At 28.5% G+C, this 18,931-nt stretch overlaps 5 protein-coding genes across 5 annotated transcripts; all 5 read right to left on the bottom strand.

Annotated features, from left to right (window-relative positions):
* Window positions 1-2,728: 2,728 nt before the first annotated feature.
* Window positions 2,729-3,639, bottom strand: OCT59_029074 (uncharacterized protein; the record flags this gene model as incomplete). Its single annotated transcript, XM_025330951.2, has 4 exons — window positions 2,729-2,834; window positions 2,909-3,140; window positions 3,210-3,307; window positions 3,380-3,639. 4 exons carry the CDS (start codon window positions 3,637-3,639, stop codon window positions 2,729-2,731), a joined length of 696 nt encoding a protein of 231 aa, XP_025165406.1.
* Window positions 3,640-7,509: 3,870 nt separating this feature from the next.
* Window positions 7,510-7,863, bottom strand: OCT59_029075 (uncharacterized protein; the record flags this gene model as incomplete). The annotated part of the gene is made up of 1 exon (XM_066141314.1): window positions 7,510-7,863. One exon carries the CDS (start codon window positions 7,861-7,863, stop codon window positions 7,510-7,512), a length of 354 nt encoding a protein of 117 aa, XP_065994460.1.
* Window positions 7,864-10,357: 2,494 nt separating this feature from the next.
* On the bottom strand, window positions 10,358-11,005 carry OCT59_029076 (uncharacterized protein; the record flags this gene model as incomplete). The annotated part of the gene is made up of 4 exons (XM_066141319.1): window positions 10,358-10,490; window positions 10,574-10,647; window positions 10,708-10,745; window positions 10,954-11,005. 4 exons carry the CDS (start codon window positions 11,003-11,005, stop codon window positions 10,358-10,360), a joined length of 297 nt encoding a protein of 98 aa, XP_065994461.1.
* Window positions 11,006-14,580: 3,575 nt separating this feature from the next.
* OCT59_029077 (uncharacterized protein) lies at window positions 14,581-16,515 on the bottom strand (the record flags this gene model as incomplete). Its single annotated transcript, XM_025332919.2, has 1 exon — window positions 14,581-16,515. The coding sequence occupies one exon, from the start codon at window positions 16,513-16,515 to the stop codon at window positions 14,581-14,583; it is 1,935 nt and encodes a 644-aa protein (XP_025165404.2).
* A 68-nt stretch (window positions 16,516-16,583) lies between these two features.
* Window positions 16,584-18,491, bottom strand: OCT59_029078 (uncharacterized protein; the record flags this gene model as incomplete). Its single annotated transcript, XM_025328711.1, has 2 exons — window positions 16,584-16,677; window positions 16,750-18,491. 2 exons carry the CDS (start codon window positions 18,489-18,491, stop codon window positions 16,584-16,586), a joined length of 1,836 nt encoding a protein of 611 aa, XP_025165403.1.
* Window positions 18,492-18,931: the final 440 nt, after the last annotated feature.

Here is an 18,931-nt window from a genome sequence, read left to right on the forward strand (position 1 = left end):
GATATTTGGACTTTGAGACTCATAAATATTTTCAGTTTCATATTATCGAAAGGGATTCAAATGATATCAATAACTTATATTTAATAAAGCTAAAGAAGCTTATCGGATCAGAAGCTGATTGGGGATACCTCTGAACAAACAGTAATGCGGTATTAAATGATGCAGATCATCATTTGTTAAATTCAAATCACTTTTATATTATAGATTTAGATTCATTCTATAAAATAAAAAAACATTATTAAATTTAATATAATATTTCTTAAATATTTCTTAACCTAAAATAATAAAGTTACCGATTTTTATTCTTTTTACAAATGAGATCCAAGCACGGATCGTCAATCTGATCTGATCCGAAATTTTTTGTTTTTAAAAAAATTCAAAACGTCGAACTTGACTGTTTTTAATTAAAAAATAAAAAATAATTAAAAACGTCAAGTTAGACGTTTTTTTATTAAAGAATAAAAAAAAAATCTTTTTTTAATTAAAAACGTTGCACTTGGCGTTTTTTAAGTTTAAAAGTTTTTTAATTAATATGCTATTTAATTTTTTTAAAAAAAATAAAAAAAAAAATAAATCGTTTCTGCCGGATAATTTTAAATCAGTTGGCCGAAACGAAATTAAATTAAGTTAAATAAACCCTTTTTTTAAAAAAATAAAACTTTTTACTATCATATATAAAAAAAACATTTTGGCCGGATAACTTAACTGATATTGGAAATAGTTAAATTATCCGGCTGTCATGAGTTTTTTTTTTTTTAAAAAAAAAAGTATACTTAATTTTAAATTTTAAATAGATAGATTCAAATGATTCGAATATGATTCGGATCTGATCTGAATCCGATCCGATTCTCATTCGGATCATATTTCCCTATAAAAACGAAATGTGTTAAATTTGTTTTATGCAGTGACAATTCTATAAGTGCACGGTGCACCCTCTATAACCCGCACGCACTATATAAATTCTCTTGGGTCGCGTTTAACTCGCCGACAATTACTTCACCGACATTCATTTCACCGACAAACGTTTCACCGACATATAAAATTAAATATAAAAATTTTATAATTCTCTTTAAGTGAGCCTGATCCAACTTATAAGAGCTCTTAATATTTTACTATCTATAAATGCACACCCTCTCTAAGTGCACATTATACTATTTTTTTACTTTGGTCAAAGGAGGTGCACTTAGAGAGGTCACCGTATTTGTGCTCAAGTGTAATAAATGTCTAAAAAGCACCATTTTGTTTAATTTTGTTTTTTTGTAATAAGACATAAATCGAACAAAATGGTGCTTTTTTAGACGTTTTTTACACGTGAACACAAATATAAAACCATTTCATTTTTGATTATAAGGTTTTTGATTCGATCAGATCTGATTCGCGGATCCAAATCGGTTCGGATATTTTGTGGAACTCTACGTGGTTCTTTATCATGCGAAGGATAATAGATTGGCAGTTAAACTGTCGCAAAGATACTACAGTCTGCATCTTCATTCTTAATTATTTCAACGATCTTGCTTTGTAATGGTCCGGTTCTCCATATTCTAAGTAATACGTGTGTGACATTACATCACGATAAAGATTTTTTCCCAAATATTTTATATACCTCTTACGTAATAATTAGAAAAATAATAACCGGATCTTGAAATACGTAATCTCAAGTTTCTAATCGCATAATGAATTAACCCATTTCTTTATCAAATTTTCAAGATCTTGTGGTTCTCCGATTAAATTGTGATATTTTCTTCAAGTTTGTTGATTCACTTTTTAACTTATCAATAATAACGATAAGTCCAATTCCAAATTTCTCTGCAGAAACACTGATTGTTGAAGAAACATCGATATTTTTCAAAAGAATTATTTGTTTCTCCTTTAACCTTATAATAAAGTATTCCACCTAAAATAACTTTAGTAAGAAAAAATTGGCTGAATGTTATATTAACTTCTAAGTTTTTCGATTTTGTAATTCAATAGGTTTTAAACCTTCAAATTTCAAAATCATTTTAGGTATTTTTGTATAATAAGATATTATTTGCGTGTTCTTAAAAGATAAATGTAAATACTGATCATCCATAATTAAACGGACCTACCCTTTGTCAAAACGAACTATTTAAAAGAAACTATGTCGTCTGGATAGGAAGGCAAGAGCAGAAAAAAAAGAAAGAGACAGAAATTTTTTAGATAACTAATCTAGAATACTTCATCACGTGAATAACTGCGGATATAGTACCTTACAAGTGATAATTATGATAAAAGTTATAACAAAAATCTTTTATATATTAAAACTCAAAAAAATTATCATTATATGATACTTGTGACTTGATCAAATTTAACATTAGTAGCGAGAAAGATAATTTAAATACTAAATCATAAAAATAAAATAAAAATTCTTTATTTTATGGTGTACATTTTAACAAATATCAATCATGACAATCACTAAAATAAGAACTTTGGAATAATTTCAATCGATATTATTTTATTATTATAAATTATCTAAAATAATCGCTATATAGTAATAGTAATAATCGAAGGTGTTCATTATTTGGTAATCAGCGTTAAGAAATAAATACTTCGTCAACAAATTTTATAACTCATCATTTAAATTCACGTTAGTATGTTTATTTTTTAAAAGAACTTCGATTTATAAGAATTAATTACGTATAACATATTTAACATATTTCATAGTAAATTGATTGAACATGTGAAATTGACACATCTGGTGCTAGTTAACTTATGATATGAGTCGACGGAGTGAAGAGAGTAAATTGTTTAGCTTATTTCGACGTTCGATGTTATATTTACAATTAGACTTATGGCCGGGAGATTCATGTGAACATCTAATAAAAAAATTATTTTTTTGTAAAAATATCTCAAAATAATAATAATAATAATAATATGATAAAATACTTACGACATACAAAATTGATGTGAACATTTACAAGTCATGTGGTCACATCCATCAGTTTTATCGATGTACAGATTACATTTAGGACATCTCGTTGACTTTGAAAGATAACGCTCGGAAGCAATTTCTAATGGTTTATTTATCTCATCATATTTTTCGCAAGTTTGATTTTCATGCCAGAGGATCCCATGAGTATAGCATGAGTTCTTGTCACAACCTTTACACATGAAAATTGGATCTAAAAAAGGAGAATGCGTAAATTAGGTAAATTAATTGAAATTATAACTCTTTAAGAAATATATAGTACCTTCTCCTATATGAATTAGTCCACTTCCACAAGAAGCTTGACACCATCTAAATCTTGGATTCTTCTGAATCGCGAGTTTGAAGGTAAGAAAATCATATCTAAAAAAAATTATTAATGAATTAAATATTGTTTAGTTGTCTCCTTTTTTGATAAAAAGAAAATTATTAAACCTTTCATAGATCTTTTTTGTTGCAATTTTCTTGATATCATTTCTTTCCATTAATTTATTACATATTGGAACAGGGCAAGTAATTTTAATTTTAGCATTTTGATCAAACTGAATAATAGTTTCAAATTTATCAATATTTGTATCAATGTATCTATTAATACATTCTAAACAAACATCAACTTCATGAATACATTTTGAGGTAATCTTATGATAATTCCTAATTTTTGTTTCTAAACAAATGATACACTCACGAGTGAACATTATTGAAATAAATGGTATTAAGAATAAAAATTCCAAGAGAAACATTTAAAATGGAAAAAAGATGTTTAGTTTTTATATAGCTTCATAATTCATAAAATAACTCAGATAAGGAACATGTGAAAACGCCCATATTAAACATTTATGGTTTTATTAATCAATAGCTCATTCGTTAGATATTAGACACAAATTTTTTTTTTTAAATTTTCCAGACTTATAAAGACACCAATCTATCTATTTTTTTTTTTTTTTTTTGTTCAAGATAAAGAACGCGCAAACTGATATATACATTAAAATGGTTAACATAACTATTTCATCGTCTTTTGAAAAACAAATTAAAGTTTCTCCAAGTAATACGATTCAAAATGTCAAAAATAAAATAAAACTAGAAACTGATATTGATTAGTATATTTTGGAAATCAACTACTTGAAAACGAAAGAATTTTGATTATAAAATTGGACAAAATGACTCATTCTAATGAATCCCGGTAGGTTTGAAATATATGTTAAACGTCAAGATAAATCTACTGCTATTCAAGTAGTATAATCTTCATATACAGTTGAAAAAGTTGAAGAAAAGTATAATGAAAAGAAAAGCGTAAAGAACTCGAAAATCGGACTGCCTGTATTGAAAGATCGGCAACTATTTATCTCACCTTTAGATTAATTGGTGGTGCTGCTTTACCTTAATGTCGCTCTATAGGATTGTCTATTTGTAATTGTTTTACGTCACAATTTGATTGTCATTCTTGTTTTAGAATAGTAATTCTTTTTCTACAATATAATCATATTGTTTCTTTTCATAATTAGTTAGCTAAATAAATCATCCCTATAAGATAATACAAATTATATGTCTAGCACGTAACGACGTAACGTCGTAACGTACGAAAGAATTCACATGATATCAATTATTAATTTGTCATATTGAGTTCTCATCGGGCAGTTTCAGGCTGAACTTAAATTTTATAATCGATTAAAAAGTTTAATGTTTTATAGAAATATATATTGGTCCTGTTCAATTCCGGTCGGTCGGGAATCAGGATTTGTTTATTTTAACTTGCCTGATTTTCGTGTAACATATGAAATATGCGATCTCGACAGTATCTCGACTTTTTAACTGTCGAACGTAGAATGGATTATTTTGCATATGACCGAAAAATGCAACTGACCGGAATTGGACATTAAATAAATTTTAAAAATTATTTGCATAACAGTTATAATAACACGAAATTATCACTTCCAAAGTTCAATAAATATGCTTACGGTAGTATAATTGAATTTTCATCGCTCACTACCTGAACTCATACTTGTATCAATACTATCTAGTATTGATTTTATTCTTTGCAAAAGTATTCGCGGAATAGTACTCAATTACTACTATCAAATTTCATCATCTCAAAGTAACCAACTTTCTGAACTTTCTGGAAAAATTTCTTGTTAAGTTGGAAAATCGGCTAGGTTAATTCTTCAGTATTACTAAAAGATTTCTGATATGCGTGGTAATGTGACTAACAATTAAAAGCTACCCGATACTGTATATTGTTTATTAGTTATTGTACTTATTAAATGTCTTTTTTAATTAAATTGAAAAAGTAACCAATACACATTCGTATAGGCTTTTAGGATACAGGATGCAGTGGAATTTATCACTGCTGAGTCTGAGAATACCGGATATGTAAGTTTCGAAACGAAACTTACATTACTTCCAAGAAAAAGAGGCGGAAGAAAGTGTGAGAAAAAAGGTGTGGGAAAAAGAGGAGAACGAAAGGGGAAAGGAAGGACGATAGGGAAGGAATAATTCGGAGCCTGTTTACTTGGGATGCCTCCGGCTGAGGCTATACAGTATAATAATACAAAGATTTATTCCTCGTCTTAATTAGTTAAAAGCGTTGAATTCTAAGTTTAATTTTCATAATTTTTCTCGAAAGAAAATATAATTGAAAATCAACTAATAGAATATTTCATAAAAAATTTATTATTTTCTAAAAATTTCAATTTCTAATTAAAGTTATGATGACTTTTCACTATAGATACATTATAAAAATTAAATAGTTTACTTAAAATAAAATATAAAATTGATGCAACAAGAAATTTAAGTTATCATTTTAAAAATTATATGGATAAAATCAATCCATCTATTAAAATAAAGATTTAAAAGTTTAGTTTGATAGGATTACATTTACACATGCATGTAACAATTGTAACATATAAGACATGAATGTAATTAACATTAAACAGAATTTTTAACGTATTGGAATTATCATTTATTGAGGGAATTTCGCTAGTTGCTTGAATATTAAGAATATTAATTGATGTAAAATTTCGTATGCTTTATTAATAATAGGTCTTAAGTTTGAATCCCATTCCAACATTTTTAATATAGTTTCTGATACTCCAAAAGTGTGTCTTTAATTGATAACAGAATTATCTAAACTCAAAATTTTGTATTGGCACTACTACATGACTGTCTACATCAGGCCCAATAATTAGGGTTGGATCGGTCTTAGCAAAGACCGGTCCTGCGTCGGTCTTGGGACCGGTCTTCACGGTCTTCGGTCCGGACCGGGACCGATCTTATATTATTAATATCCAATAAAAATGAGCCAAATTTTTGTGCTCATGTACTTCTAGTGCCAAAACCGATTATCAGTTCGGTTTTTAACATTTTCGCAACGTTTTTTATTAAAAAAAATGTGCGAAAACCTTTTTTTCGTGAAATTATTAATAAAAACCGTTTTTGTAACGTTTCCTATTAATAAAATAATTAAAAAACGTGCGAAAACGTTTTTTTATTAAATTACTTAATAAAAAACGCTGCAAAACGTAAATTACTTAATAAAAACGTTTTCGCAACGTTGTTTGTTAAAATAATTAAAAACGGTTGCGAAAAACGTTTTTTTTTATGAACTTATTAATAAAAAACGTTTTCGCAACGTTTTCTATTAAAATAATTAAAAAAATGTTGCGAAACGTTTTTTATTTGTTAAATTACATGTTAAAAAACGTTTCGCAACGTTCTTTAATGTTTTAGAGGTCTTAAAATCATGGGGACAAATTTCTTGAATTTAAATCGGTCCGGTCCCGGTCCGGTCCGGTCCAGGTTGAGAGACCGGTCTTTTTGGGACCGGACCGGACTGGACCGATCCAACCCTACCAATAATGCTCTATATACCCCGAAGGTGTATCTTCAACAGGTTCTTCTCTACTAGCCTAAAACTTTAAATTAACTGGTCAAGCAGCTTTTTTTTTATTCGTTCTTTTAGAATAATAGAAATATAATTGTTTCAAATTTATGGTATTAAGAATAACTTTAAATTTATAGATCTAATAATTTAAAATATAATTAGCTAGCATAATTTAATTTTTTTAATTAAAATGGAATTTATGAAGTAAATTTTGACAATATATTTTGCTTTATTTATTGATAAAATTGTTATAATTGATTACATACTGATCTATCCTATATAGGGTTGCAGACATATCTTTAGGTAACTACCTAATACGTCAATACGTCATGTCGTAAGGGGTGTACTACCTTTTAGATGTTTTTGCCGTATATATGTATGTGGTAGTAAGATAGTAGTCACATGTGACGTATCTTATGTCGTATGCTGTATTATATGTTTATGCTTTATTATGTACCGTATGCCGTATATCATATAAATAAATTTAGTTCAAAATATGCAGATCTTTAAAAATTTTTTTCAGAAAAACGAAAAAAAATTATTTATTTATATCCAAATATCCAATATACTATTTATACTAATAAAATGTTATTATATTATAAAATATTAAAATCGTTACAAAATGTTATTCATATTATAAAATTATTATAAGTGGTAAAAAAATATAAAAAAAACCTAAAGTTAAGATTTACGATTTTCCAGAATCTGTAAGATTCCTTTCAGTATCTCTTTCACATCCTATAAATCCATTTAATACATCATTAGGATCATAATCCAAATCAGCTGGATCTAAAGGTTGTTCTTGTACTGGAGTAATATCAGAACTCATCTCTCCATTAGTATCATCAACAGCTGTCAAATCAACGATATTACTAATAGCCAATTCAGTATTTGAAAAATTTTCCGATGGTGAAGTTTGATTTAAATTATTATCTCCATCAATATTTACAGTATCATCATCCTCCTCTAAACTAATAATGCTATTAACTGAAGCAATATTAGTACTTTCTCTTAATTCACTTTCAGTAAGATCATTACTCATATAACTTAATTCCTTTTGGATATTATTCATATAGTAAGACCGAATTTTTGCTATAGCTTCAAGTTTTTTTAAAGTCAAGTTAGTTCGTCTATCACCCAAAATCCAATTAAGAGTTGAGAAATTTCTTTCACAATTTGCTTGAGTTGGGTTAATAGAAAAAAATTTGACAGGCAAGTTCAGGCAAATGTCGTGGCTGTATTTTAATTAATTTCCACCATACGTTTGGAGATTCAAGTCCAGAAATATAAGGAAGATCAAAAGGAGCAAGCTTTTAATTCAAACTACGAAGTTGAGCAATTAATTCTTCACTTTCCTTGCGAGTATGACCAAGACTTTGCCACATTTCAATTGCAGCTAAGGCGGCTTTATGAAAAGCTTCATCTTTTAAACCTTTACCTGTTAATTAAACAAAAAACTTTATTAATTTTATAATTTGAGATTATACAAATCATAACATTTATATAACCTCGATAATATGGATGAAGATAATAAGCTAAAATATAAAGGGGATGTAAAAATTCTTCAAATCGATAATTAAAAATATTAATAGAAAAAGATTTGAAGACATTGGTAATTGGTAATCGATGTATTGCATTAGCCAATTTAATAAGATGGATGAAGCAATCAGATAAAGTAGCTTCGTTTGCCTCTAAAAGATTTATACATTCTTTTATTGGCTTCCATATAGAACGAACTGATCGACATATGGAAAAAAAGATTCGTCCTCCATTAAAGCAGCAACCTCATTGTTTGTAATAGAATTAGCATGCTCTCTAAGAATCTGAAAAATTGTAAAATTGAAAATTTAGTAAAATATTTTTTAATATTTTTAATTTTATTATTAATAAACATTTTACCTACCCAATCAAACACTGGCCGAGCTCTTAATAAAGCATCCGTTGTCATAAATAAAGACCCCCAACGTGTTTTCACCCAAGTTTGTAATCCGCCTCCTTTGATTTTCATAGTGGTAAAACCTTGTCTTAAAAGAGCATTACTAGCGTGTGATGTACTAAAATATCGATTAATTTTACCACATTCATTAATAAATTTTTTAATAGGTTCAAGTTTGACCAAGTCAGATGCAATCAAATTGATTGCATGAGCTGCACAACGTATATTCCATATATGTGGATACGTTTGGTGAATATTTTGTCTTGCAACTCGGCAATTGGAAGCATTATCAGTAACAATTGCGGCAAACTTATCACTGCCAAGTTTTTCAATAATACTAGAAATTTCTTCCGTTAAAAATTCACTTGTATGTGAATCTGACGAATAATCATATAAACCAATCAAATATTCCATTCGAGTATCAGTTGTGACTATGTAATTATAAATTGATTCCATTTTAGGAGTAGTCCAACCATCTAACGCTATCAGAGATAGAATTTAAAAAAAATATCAGTGTAAAATTTCGGGAGAGATTAACATTTAAAAATTTTAAATCAACAAGTTGCACATGTAATAAAAAATTAATTTATATTTACCTAAAGTAAGATTATCAGATTGTTCCAAATCACGTTCAATCGCCAGATTCACTCGTGTATATTCTTCTGTAATAAGACGGTCAGAGAGAGTAGTTCGTGATGGTGGGGAATAACCAGGATTTAGATCTTTAAAGAGATCTAAAACAAATGGGTTTTCTATTACATTAAATGGAATACCAGCCATGACCCAAGCCTTTAAAATCTTTTTATCAAGTCGGTCAACAACAAATTTGGGTAAAGACTGATCAGACTTATAATGATCGGTTATTTGTGTTTGAGTTGAATAAGGTGGTTGTGAAGAAAGTAATTTTTGGTTATTACGAGAATAGGTTGTTTGTCGGTTAGCTATATTTTCACGCCAATATCTTGATATCTCTTCAGGACATTGTATACATTCATTTGCCAGGTGCACTTCCATTTTTTGTGGCTTTCCCCTTGACCATTTTGTTTTACAATAGAAACAAATAGCTTCATAATGTCCATTATTCTTTTGTGCACCTTTTTCATAATATTCCCAGATTTCTGAGAAGGGTTTTGTATTTTTTGGAGTCTTTGACAATTTTATTTTTTTGTTATTGTTTGGTATTGTGTTTTCTTCATCTGAAGAAACTATAAGTTCTTCATTTTCATTAATAACTGGTCTTTTACCCTTTCCTGAACTGCTTTGTCCACAATTCATAGTTCATAAGTAAAGAGAATAAAAAAAAGTCGCGAAACATATTACATTTACTTGTGTTAATTTAATTTCGTGACGTGATACAAGTACTGTACATCATATGATATGTCATACGTCAGATATTTGTCATACGTCAATATATATATCATACGTCAAGAGTTGTGGCAAACGGCATATGTGACGTATTGCCGTGACGTATGCTGTAAGGTAGTTACCCTCAAGAAAAGATATGTCTGCAACCCTAATCCTATACTTTATAGTTCCAGTGATCAAATTATAATATAAAATTTATAAAAGAAATAAAAAAAGAATATTCTAATAAACAAACTCATTTGTAATATGATAAAATATTAAGTTTTTTCATTAAATTTTTCCTTGATTCATCATTAATATCCCATTCATTTTTATTCATCATTTCATTAATTTTTTCACGAATTTTATCAACATCAGCACTATAATGTCTTAAGATAAATTTATAAGTTAGTAAAAAAATATCAAATGATTTAAAGTAAAAATAAATAATTAATTAATCAATTCTACATACATTACTTCAGGAAACCATGTTTCCCAACGTCTTTGATGTGGTAATAGGTAAAATAATTCAATTTCAGCCAAAATCTGAATAAATTGTAAATTTTAGTGCTTTTATAATAACTGAATAACTCATAAAATAATTACCTCTGCTTTCTGTACTAAATATGAAACTCTATCATTATCTTTTTCAATTGCATTATTAAGTAATCCAATAAACAAATTCATAAGATACACGACAATCAATAGTGAAAATAAGACAATTAATATTGCAAGTGATGGATTATTTATATATGGCCAATTGGATAATACACTTGAATCACCTAGCAATAAATTAAAAAAGTTTAATATAAAAAAAAATCAAAAAAAAAGAAAATTTAGATTCTCACATACCTGCTAAAAATAAATACATTGCAAAGATAGCAGTTTTAAAATTTACAAACATGTTTGTATTTCCATCAGGTTGTTCAATATATGGATTAGGATTAATAGTTCCGTTTTCAAATATTTGTTTATAAGTAGAAGCTATATTCCAAGGATTATTTAGGTCTTCGTTATGTGTATATTCTTCAAAAGAAAATTCGGATCTTGGAGATAATAAAATATAAAATGCATGTGCAAAACTTACTATAATAATTAACAAAACTACTAAAAAAGAGATAATCTGTTTAGCAACACTAATAATTAATGCAAAATATACACCAAAATATTTAAACGCTCTAAAAAATAACAAAAATTTTATATCTAAAAATAAACATGTAAAGGAAAGTAATGGAATTATATTCATTTCATTCATTTGAAGCCAAAGAATAGAAGCAATTCATACGTGTCAACCGTGGAACAGGTAGCAACTGTCATCTACCCTCCTATTCCGGTCCACGATTAAGACCAACACTTCGATAGAAAACATCGGACCTACTAATATGCAACATTCCGCACCTGACAGTATTTACGTGCGGTGTCGTTAGACGAAAGAAAATACAAAAGATAGAATATGTTTGAACTATACATGTAGCCGAAACTTGGCAATTTCGGCATAATTTCAGGATTCGACCTTTGGCCAATCATTCCGAAACGAAACTCTGGTCGAAAGTCGAAAACTGAGCCGAAATTTTCTGGCCAGCATTATTGAATTTCGGCCCGCATTACAAGTTTGTGTAACATTGTGTAACACACAAAATTTAGCGAAATTTCCTTGTGTAACATTCTTGCCTGGTGGCTAAACTTTTATCCGAAGTCACGCGTCATAATTCTGGCCGGCACTACAATGTTGGCCGGAATTACAAAAACTCTCGGACTCTTAAGAGTCCCCATTAAAAAAAATTATATTTCGGACCACGTAATAAAGATTTCGTCCAGATTTTCGTACTCCGACCACAATTTCGGATTTCGGCTTGATTTTCGAATTTCGGCTGAGGTTTCGGACCTAAGTTTGGACTTTCGGATTCGGCCATAATTTCGGAAAGTTGCGACAACATGTATAGTTTGAACTGCATTTTTTTATATTTCTGTTCGCTCTTCTCTATTTGTTTATTTTTTATTCCTTAGCCCTTTTACTCTCGTGCGTGGTGGTCGGGACGTACTTCGAGTCTTCGGCGCGTCCCTCCACGGTTTATCTTCCGACACCAGGGTGGCGCTGCCAGATTTGGCGGTTTGGTCTACGATTTAGTTTAGAATTACTTTTGGCTTACAAATAGTTTGTATTTGTGACTTTGTTCACATGGAATCTAAAAATAAAAATAAAATTTAGTATAATATTTTATTTCTTTATTTTAAAAATTGAAAGAAAAGAAAAAAAAATTTAAAAAAAATTTGGGAGAAAGAAAAAGGATAAAGAAAGAAATCGGTTTAAAAAAAGGGGAATTTCCGAAAAAAAAGGAATCCAAAAAAAAAATAAGTACCTGAAAAAAAAGACAATAATTCGGTCCAAAAAGAGTGAAAAAAAATTTTGTTTGGGAAAAAATTAAACCTAAACGGGACGGTTTGAAAAAAAATGAAAAAAGGAACCAAAAAAAACTAAAAAAAAATCGGACAAACAAAATAAAAAATAAAAAATACCGATTAAGGTAAAATTTCATTAACTGAAATTGGATTAGTTGATTGGAATGCACACGGATCGAATAGTTTTTGACCATAAATAGATCAGGTCCCGGGTTTTAATTATATCATTATATGACATGGGATTCAAGTTACACAATTCAAATTATTTTATGCGGAGACTAATCCAAACGTCGGACAAATTTTTTTAGTTATATAGATTTATTATATGAAGATCGGTATGAGGACTGGTCAGTCCTCGGGACCGGTCCTATTGCGCCACAAAAAATCTGCAAGATCGCGGTCCGTTCCTACAAGCCCTGGGACCGACCGGTCCAGGACTGGTAGGACTGATGACCATCCTTACTTAGTTTTCTTAGTTATAAATGACACCGACTAATTTTGGTATTTATTATGTTCAACAATTTCCAAGTTGACTGTTACAAATTATTTAGTATATTTATAATATTCAAATTAAAAGAAATGCAAATGTGTCTTTTTCTTTAACATTTGAACTATTTTTGATTATGTAACATAATTCATTGAGATTGATAGTGTACTATTTTGCAATGCAATTAGCTGAAAGGTAAACGGCGAATCATGGAGCTTTAGCAGAAGTTGAAAAACTAGAATTAGAAAATACAAAGCAATACAAAGAATTAGAAATTGGTTTTTGACTTAATAAATGAAATTGTTGTATCGTGTTTATACTATTTGTATTGATCGCCAAGTATGTTATTTATTTGTATGCTAAAAATTCATACGTGTATGATTTCTTACAAGTCTGTATGGATCTGTATACTTCAGATTGAAAACCATACAGTGCATACATAAAAAACTATACCATACGGGTTTAAGTAGCACATAAAATTAAATGGCATATTTAATTAAAAAATAAAACTTTTAAACTTAACGTCGAACTTGACGTTTTTAATTATTATTATTTTTTTTCGACGTTTTTTAATTAAAAAAAAATTAAAAAAATCGGATCAAAAATTTCGGATCGGATCGGATCGAGTCTAGATCCGATTCGATCCATGCGGAACCCTACAGCTTAGATCTTTTATGTTATTTGTAAAAAGAATAATAATTTTAAAAGATAAAAATCAGTAGTTCTATTATTTTTAGGTTAAAAATATTTATTATTAAAGATTTATATAATTATTCAAATTATCAAAAAAAAAAAACTTTGTTTCGGCCGGTTAAATTATTGGTTATTAAGATCATCAAACCAATTATTTCATTAAATTATCCGGATAGCTCATCCAATCACGCTCCGAATAGGTCAGGTGATATCAGGTGTCCCATTTAGGATGATTCAAATAAAAACGAAAGAAAAATAATTCACGTTATTTATGACGTTTCAATCGTCTCATATTAATTCATTTAATCATACAAGTTTTATTCTCACGAGAATTTAGAGTTATATTCTCATCATAAAAGAGCCGACAATCGGGACATAATGATTACAGTCCATATACTGTAAATTTTTAACGTTGCACTCTAGAAATTTAGTTAAAATAGAATAGTTTATATACAGCAGTATAAAGCGAAATAATGAATGGTACACAAGTTATAATTGTTGCATGCGTAAATTATTTATTAAATGCTCTGTTTCATTAAATCCTGTGTTTTATATCTCGTCGTTTAATTTTCACATTATGGTGGGAATGTCAATTTGTGTGAAGTGAATTGTTTTGACGTGAATTTTCCTGGTTTTTATATGTTTGGAAATTCATCCATAATTTCGAAATTAATCTGTTATTTCTTATCATGGCAACATTATATTGAACCACCTTTAACTTGTTGATTTTGAAATTTTTCACGCAAAATTATTGATAGCTTTAAGTCCACAATTGAGGCTTTAAATTGTTTTATTGGTATGATAAAATCTTACAATGATAAATAATAAAAAAAAAACAAAAGATTTAATTACTAGAAATACAAATAGAAATATTTTGTTATACTACTGTCGCTGTACTTTTAGCTCTTCAATAACTTATTATCATTTATTTTAACCTTCTTTATTATAACTTCCGGAACTTTAGTTTCTTTTGCACGAGTCTTTATTATAGTAGTTATTATCGTTTTAATTCCATGCTCATCCGTTTCACTAAAGAGAGTATTTGTTTGATTTTTCATTGGTACTCCAAAACTATCAGTTTTAACCATTTCAAGAGTTGTTTCTTCTTTATTAACATCATCCGGTCTAGAAACAAATGATTCATTATGTATTGTTTTATCATTTAAGTCTTTCGTTTCGATTCTCACTCTAGCTTCTGTTTTTCCATCTTCTCTAGTTGTTGTTTCTGTTGTAGTTGTTGTTACATTTCCATTTTCGTCTATTTCACTACTACTAAATTTTGTTTCAGGAATTTTTTCATCTTTATTGCCAATAAATTTTTCAGTTGTTACTGTTACTGTTGGTTTTCCATCTTCATCAGTTTTTATTTCTGTTGTAGTTGATGTTACAATCCCAAAATCATTTGTCTCATTTTTACTATAAGTTTTTGTTTTCTTTTTCATTTTTCTTGAATCACCAGTTTTAGTCAATTGATCACCTTGTAGGATGGTCATTGATTTATCACTCTCAGTAATTACTTTGCCTTCACTAGAATTTTCTTCTGGTTCAAAAAAAAGTGTTGTTAGTTCAAAAATTGTTGTGCCTTTTGAATCTATCGTGTTTTTTCTTACTGTAGTTGCTGGTTTTCCATTTTTTCCGGGTTTAATTTCTGTTTTAATTGTTGTTTCATTTCCATTCTCATCTATTTCACTACTACTGAAAATTGTTGACTTTCCTGTGGGTATACTAATGTCAGTTGGTGATAACACTAATTCAACACTATCATTATCCTTTGGAACATTAGTATCAATAATAATTTTTGTTTGAATCTTAGAGCTGTTATCATTGGCGTCATCTGTTGGAACCCTAATAATATTATTATTTGTTTTATTCTCGTTAGCATCCTTGGTATAGACTATTGAAACGTCATCTGTGTTTTCATCGTCATCTGTTGGAACCTTAATTTCATCGACATCTGTTGGAACCTTAATTTCATCGACATCTGTTGGAACCTTAATTTCATCGTCATCTGTTGGAACCTTAATTTCATCGTCATCTGTTGGAACCTTAATTTCATCGTCATCTGTTGGAACCTTAATTTCATCGTCATCTGTTGGAACCTTAATTTCATCATCATCTGTTGGAACCTTAATTTCATCGACATCTGTTGGAACCTTAATTTCATCGACATCTGTTGGAACCTTAATTTCATCGACATCTGTTGGAACCTTAATTTCATCGTCATCTGCTGGAACCTTAATTTCATCGACATCTGTTGGAACCTTAATTTCATCGTCATCTGTTGGAACCTTAATTTCATCGTCATCTGTTGGAACCTTAATTTCATCGACATCTGTTGGAACCTTAATTTCATCGACATCTGTTGGAACCTTAATTTCATCGTCATCTGTTGGAACCTCGACATCTCGTGTTTCATTATTATTATCACGTTCTTTTGAACCTTCTATAGATCTTTGAATATTAACAAGATTGTTATCAAAAGACTTTTCAAATTTCCTAGCTTCAAATAATTTTTTAATTTTTAATATAATTAATATTTTTGATTTACTAATTTCTTCTGATGAACTGATATGATAATCAACAAAATTTTTAATATTTTCGATATCGTTAATTAATCTCTCTAATAAAGTAGCATTTTCTTTATTAAAAAAATGATCTTTAGAGTTTTTTAAATTCGTTAGTACTTTTAACGCTTCTGATACTTTATTTCCAAATCTTTCAAGTATTTTATGATTTTTTGCAGACTGACATGATTTTACTATTTCTTCTGATAATACTATTACTGTTTCTAAGCGTGAAGAAAAATCTGAAAATGACATTTCTGAAAATGACATTTCTAAAAAAAGAAAGAATTAGGTTAATACTACATCTCATGATGAAAATGCTAGGCCACAAATCTTAGTTAATGCTTGCCTTTAGCATTAGTATTATTGTTATGGAAAATTTTTGGTAATTTGATGAAATTATTATTAGAATTTGAACGAATTTTATTATCGCTAAACAAAAAAAAAAATTGTTAACATTTATTTATGAGGAAAATTGATAGAAAATATAAAGAAATAAAATACCTTTCAAATGGAACAAAGAATGAACATTTAAGATTTTCATTATCATCTGATAATTTTCTAATAACTTTTTTATTAAATGAAGGTTTATTATTAGGAAACTTAACTTTAATATGTGTAGGACGTTGTTTCAATAGAATTGATCCACGTTCATTTTTTTTCGAATATAAACTAATAAATTTTGGAATATTCTTAAAATTTTTAAATTCATCAATATTGTCGAAATTAATGGTATTATTTAAGTTATTCACATTTTTTTCAAATATCCCAGAAGGGTCAGTCATCATAAGTAAACGAAGACTAAACTTAGGTAATTCCCGTAGTTCATCTTTTGAAGAATAAGGAAATATATATAATTTCTTACGATCGTTGAAAAAATAATGACCAATCACTGGATCCAGTTCATCCATATAGGGAATTCCTATATAATAAGGCTTTTCAGTTGATGGCATTAAATCATTTAAGTCAACCACACCATTAATAACATTAATATCATTAGTATCAATCTTCAAAACTTTAAATTGTGTGTTATTAAATGATTTCGTGTTATAATCTGGAAAAATGGATTTGAAATTTGTATCATTACCGACAACCATCCATCCAATTACGAGCTCACTGTCTTTACCCTTAGATTTTTCTTTGAGACGATGAATTATAAGCTTCGGTTCTTTATCAGAAGTAAGAATTTGACAATGATAGTGATCTTTTAAACCGATCGCAGTCGCAAAGATAGAGCAGTCCGCGTGTTTGTTTGAAATAATTTCCGAGATCCTTTTTGGTAATTCCATTGTTTTTGTTCTTACGTTTTTATCATCTCCAATAACTTCAGTTTCTATCTTGGAATAAAGGATTCTTTTTCCAAAAAATGAATATAACCTTTCACGTAAATCATCATCTACAAGTTCAAAAATACTGGTTGGTTCTAGTAATTCTATGGTATCCCACTTTCTATAATCATTTAATAAATCCTCTTTTTCTTTAGTTTCATTATCAATTTGAAAACGTTTGCCCAAAATAACCTCGCTAGGAATGAACTGACCATATTCTTCAGTAATTTGTAAAAAATTTTTAAGATCTTCTAATTTTAAGGCGTCGTTCACTCTTTTAATAAAATCATCTGTCGCTTTTAAATTCTGAATTTTAAAAGATACTTTCTTATATACTCGATATTTGTATGTATTTTTATCAATATCATCGTAATATCCATTCTCATGTTTTATTCCTATTTTTGCGAAATATTTTACATTCATATTAGGAACAAAAAAGAGATTTTTCTTTATCATCCGATCTTCCCATGAATTAAATTCCACTTCTTCATCTTCTGTAATGTCAATTTCATTTAATTGGTATTTTTCCGTTATAAAAGCTCTTTGATTCGCTCTTTTAATCCCATTAGAAGTCATTGTGCATCCAAAATCTAATTTATGTAAATCATTTAAGAACTTCCAATATGTTGAGGTTTCTATTAAACGTAAGGTGTATGAAGTTTTAACGTCGTTCGACTTTTCAATAATGTCATTCAAAGTAAAATCTTTCTCATTTTCACGTGATATTTCGGCCAATCCATCAGTAAATTTTTTCGAAAATAATAATGTATCATTCATCTCAATAGTATTATCATTTTTAAGAATTTCACGAATGGCCGGTAAATTATCCTTCAGAGTCAGAGACAATTCGACTATTTTAGGTTCGGATGATTTCGAGTAATTTACGATAACTCTTACTTTTAATTTATTTAAAGTCATTTTTATGGTTTGATATAAAAATTAATTCTTTTTTTTAAAGGAAAATTGAGGACCTTTAATTTGTTTTAATTTTATATTTTTTTTTTCATAAATAAGGACAAATTTATTCAAAAAAAGTTTATTCACGTTCACGTATGTGATCAATCAATAGCGCCAAAAATGTAAAATAAAAAAAAATATATCATATAAGAGTATTTAGAGTTATGATTGTAATGGATATAAAAAATATTAGTGCATATAATATACAGTATTGTATAATAATAAATTCAAAAAAAAACACAGTTTTACGTGATCGACCAAAAATTCCAAGAACGTGAAATAAAATAAGAAATATACAGTAATTTTATTCTCAAATAAGGATATTTAGAATGAAGTTTATTCAAAAGTTCTTTTTTCGGTACTCTAAGAATAGAGTACGTGACCTGGGGGATATCATCGTG

The sequence above is a fragment of the Rhizophagus irregularis genome, chromosome 9 (assembly GCF_026210795.1).
Source record: "Rhizophagus irregularis chromosome 9, complete sequence".
In the NCBI taxonomy this organism is placed as follows: Eukaryota; Fungi; Glomeromycota; class Glomeromycetes; order Glomerales; family Glomeraceae; genus Rhizophagus; species Rhizophagus irregularis.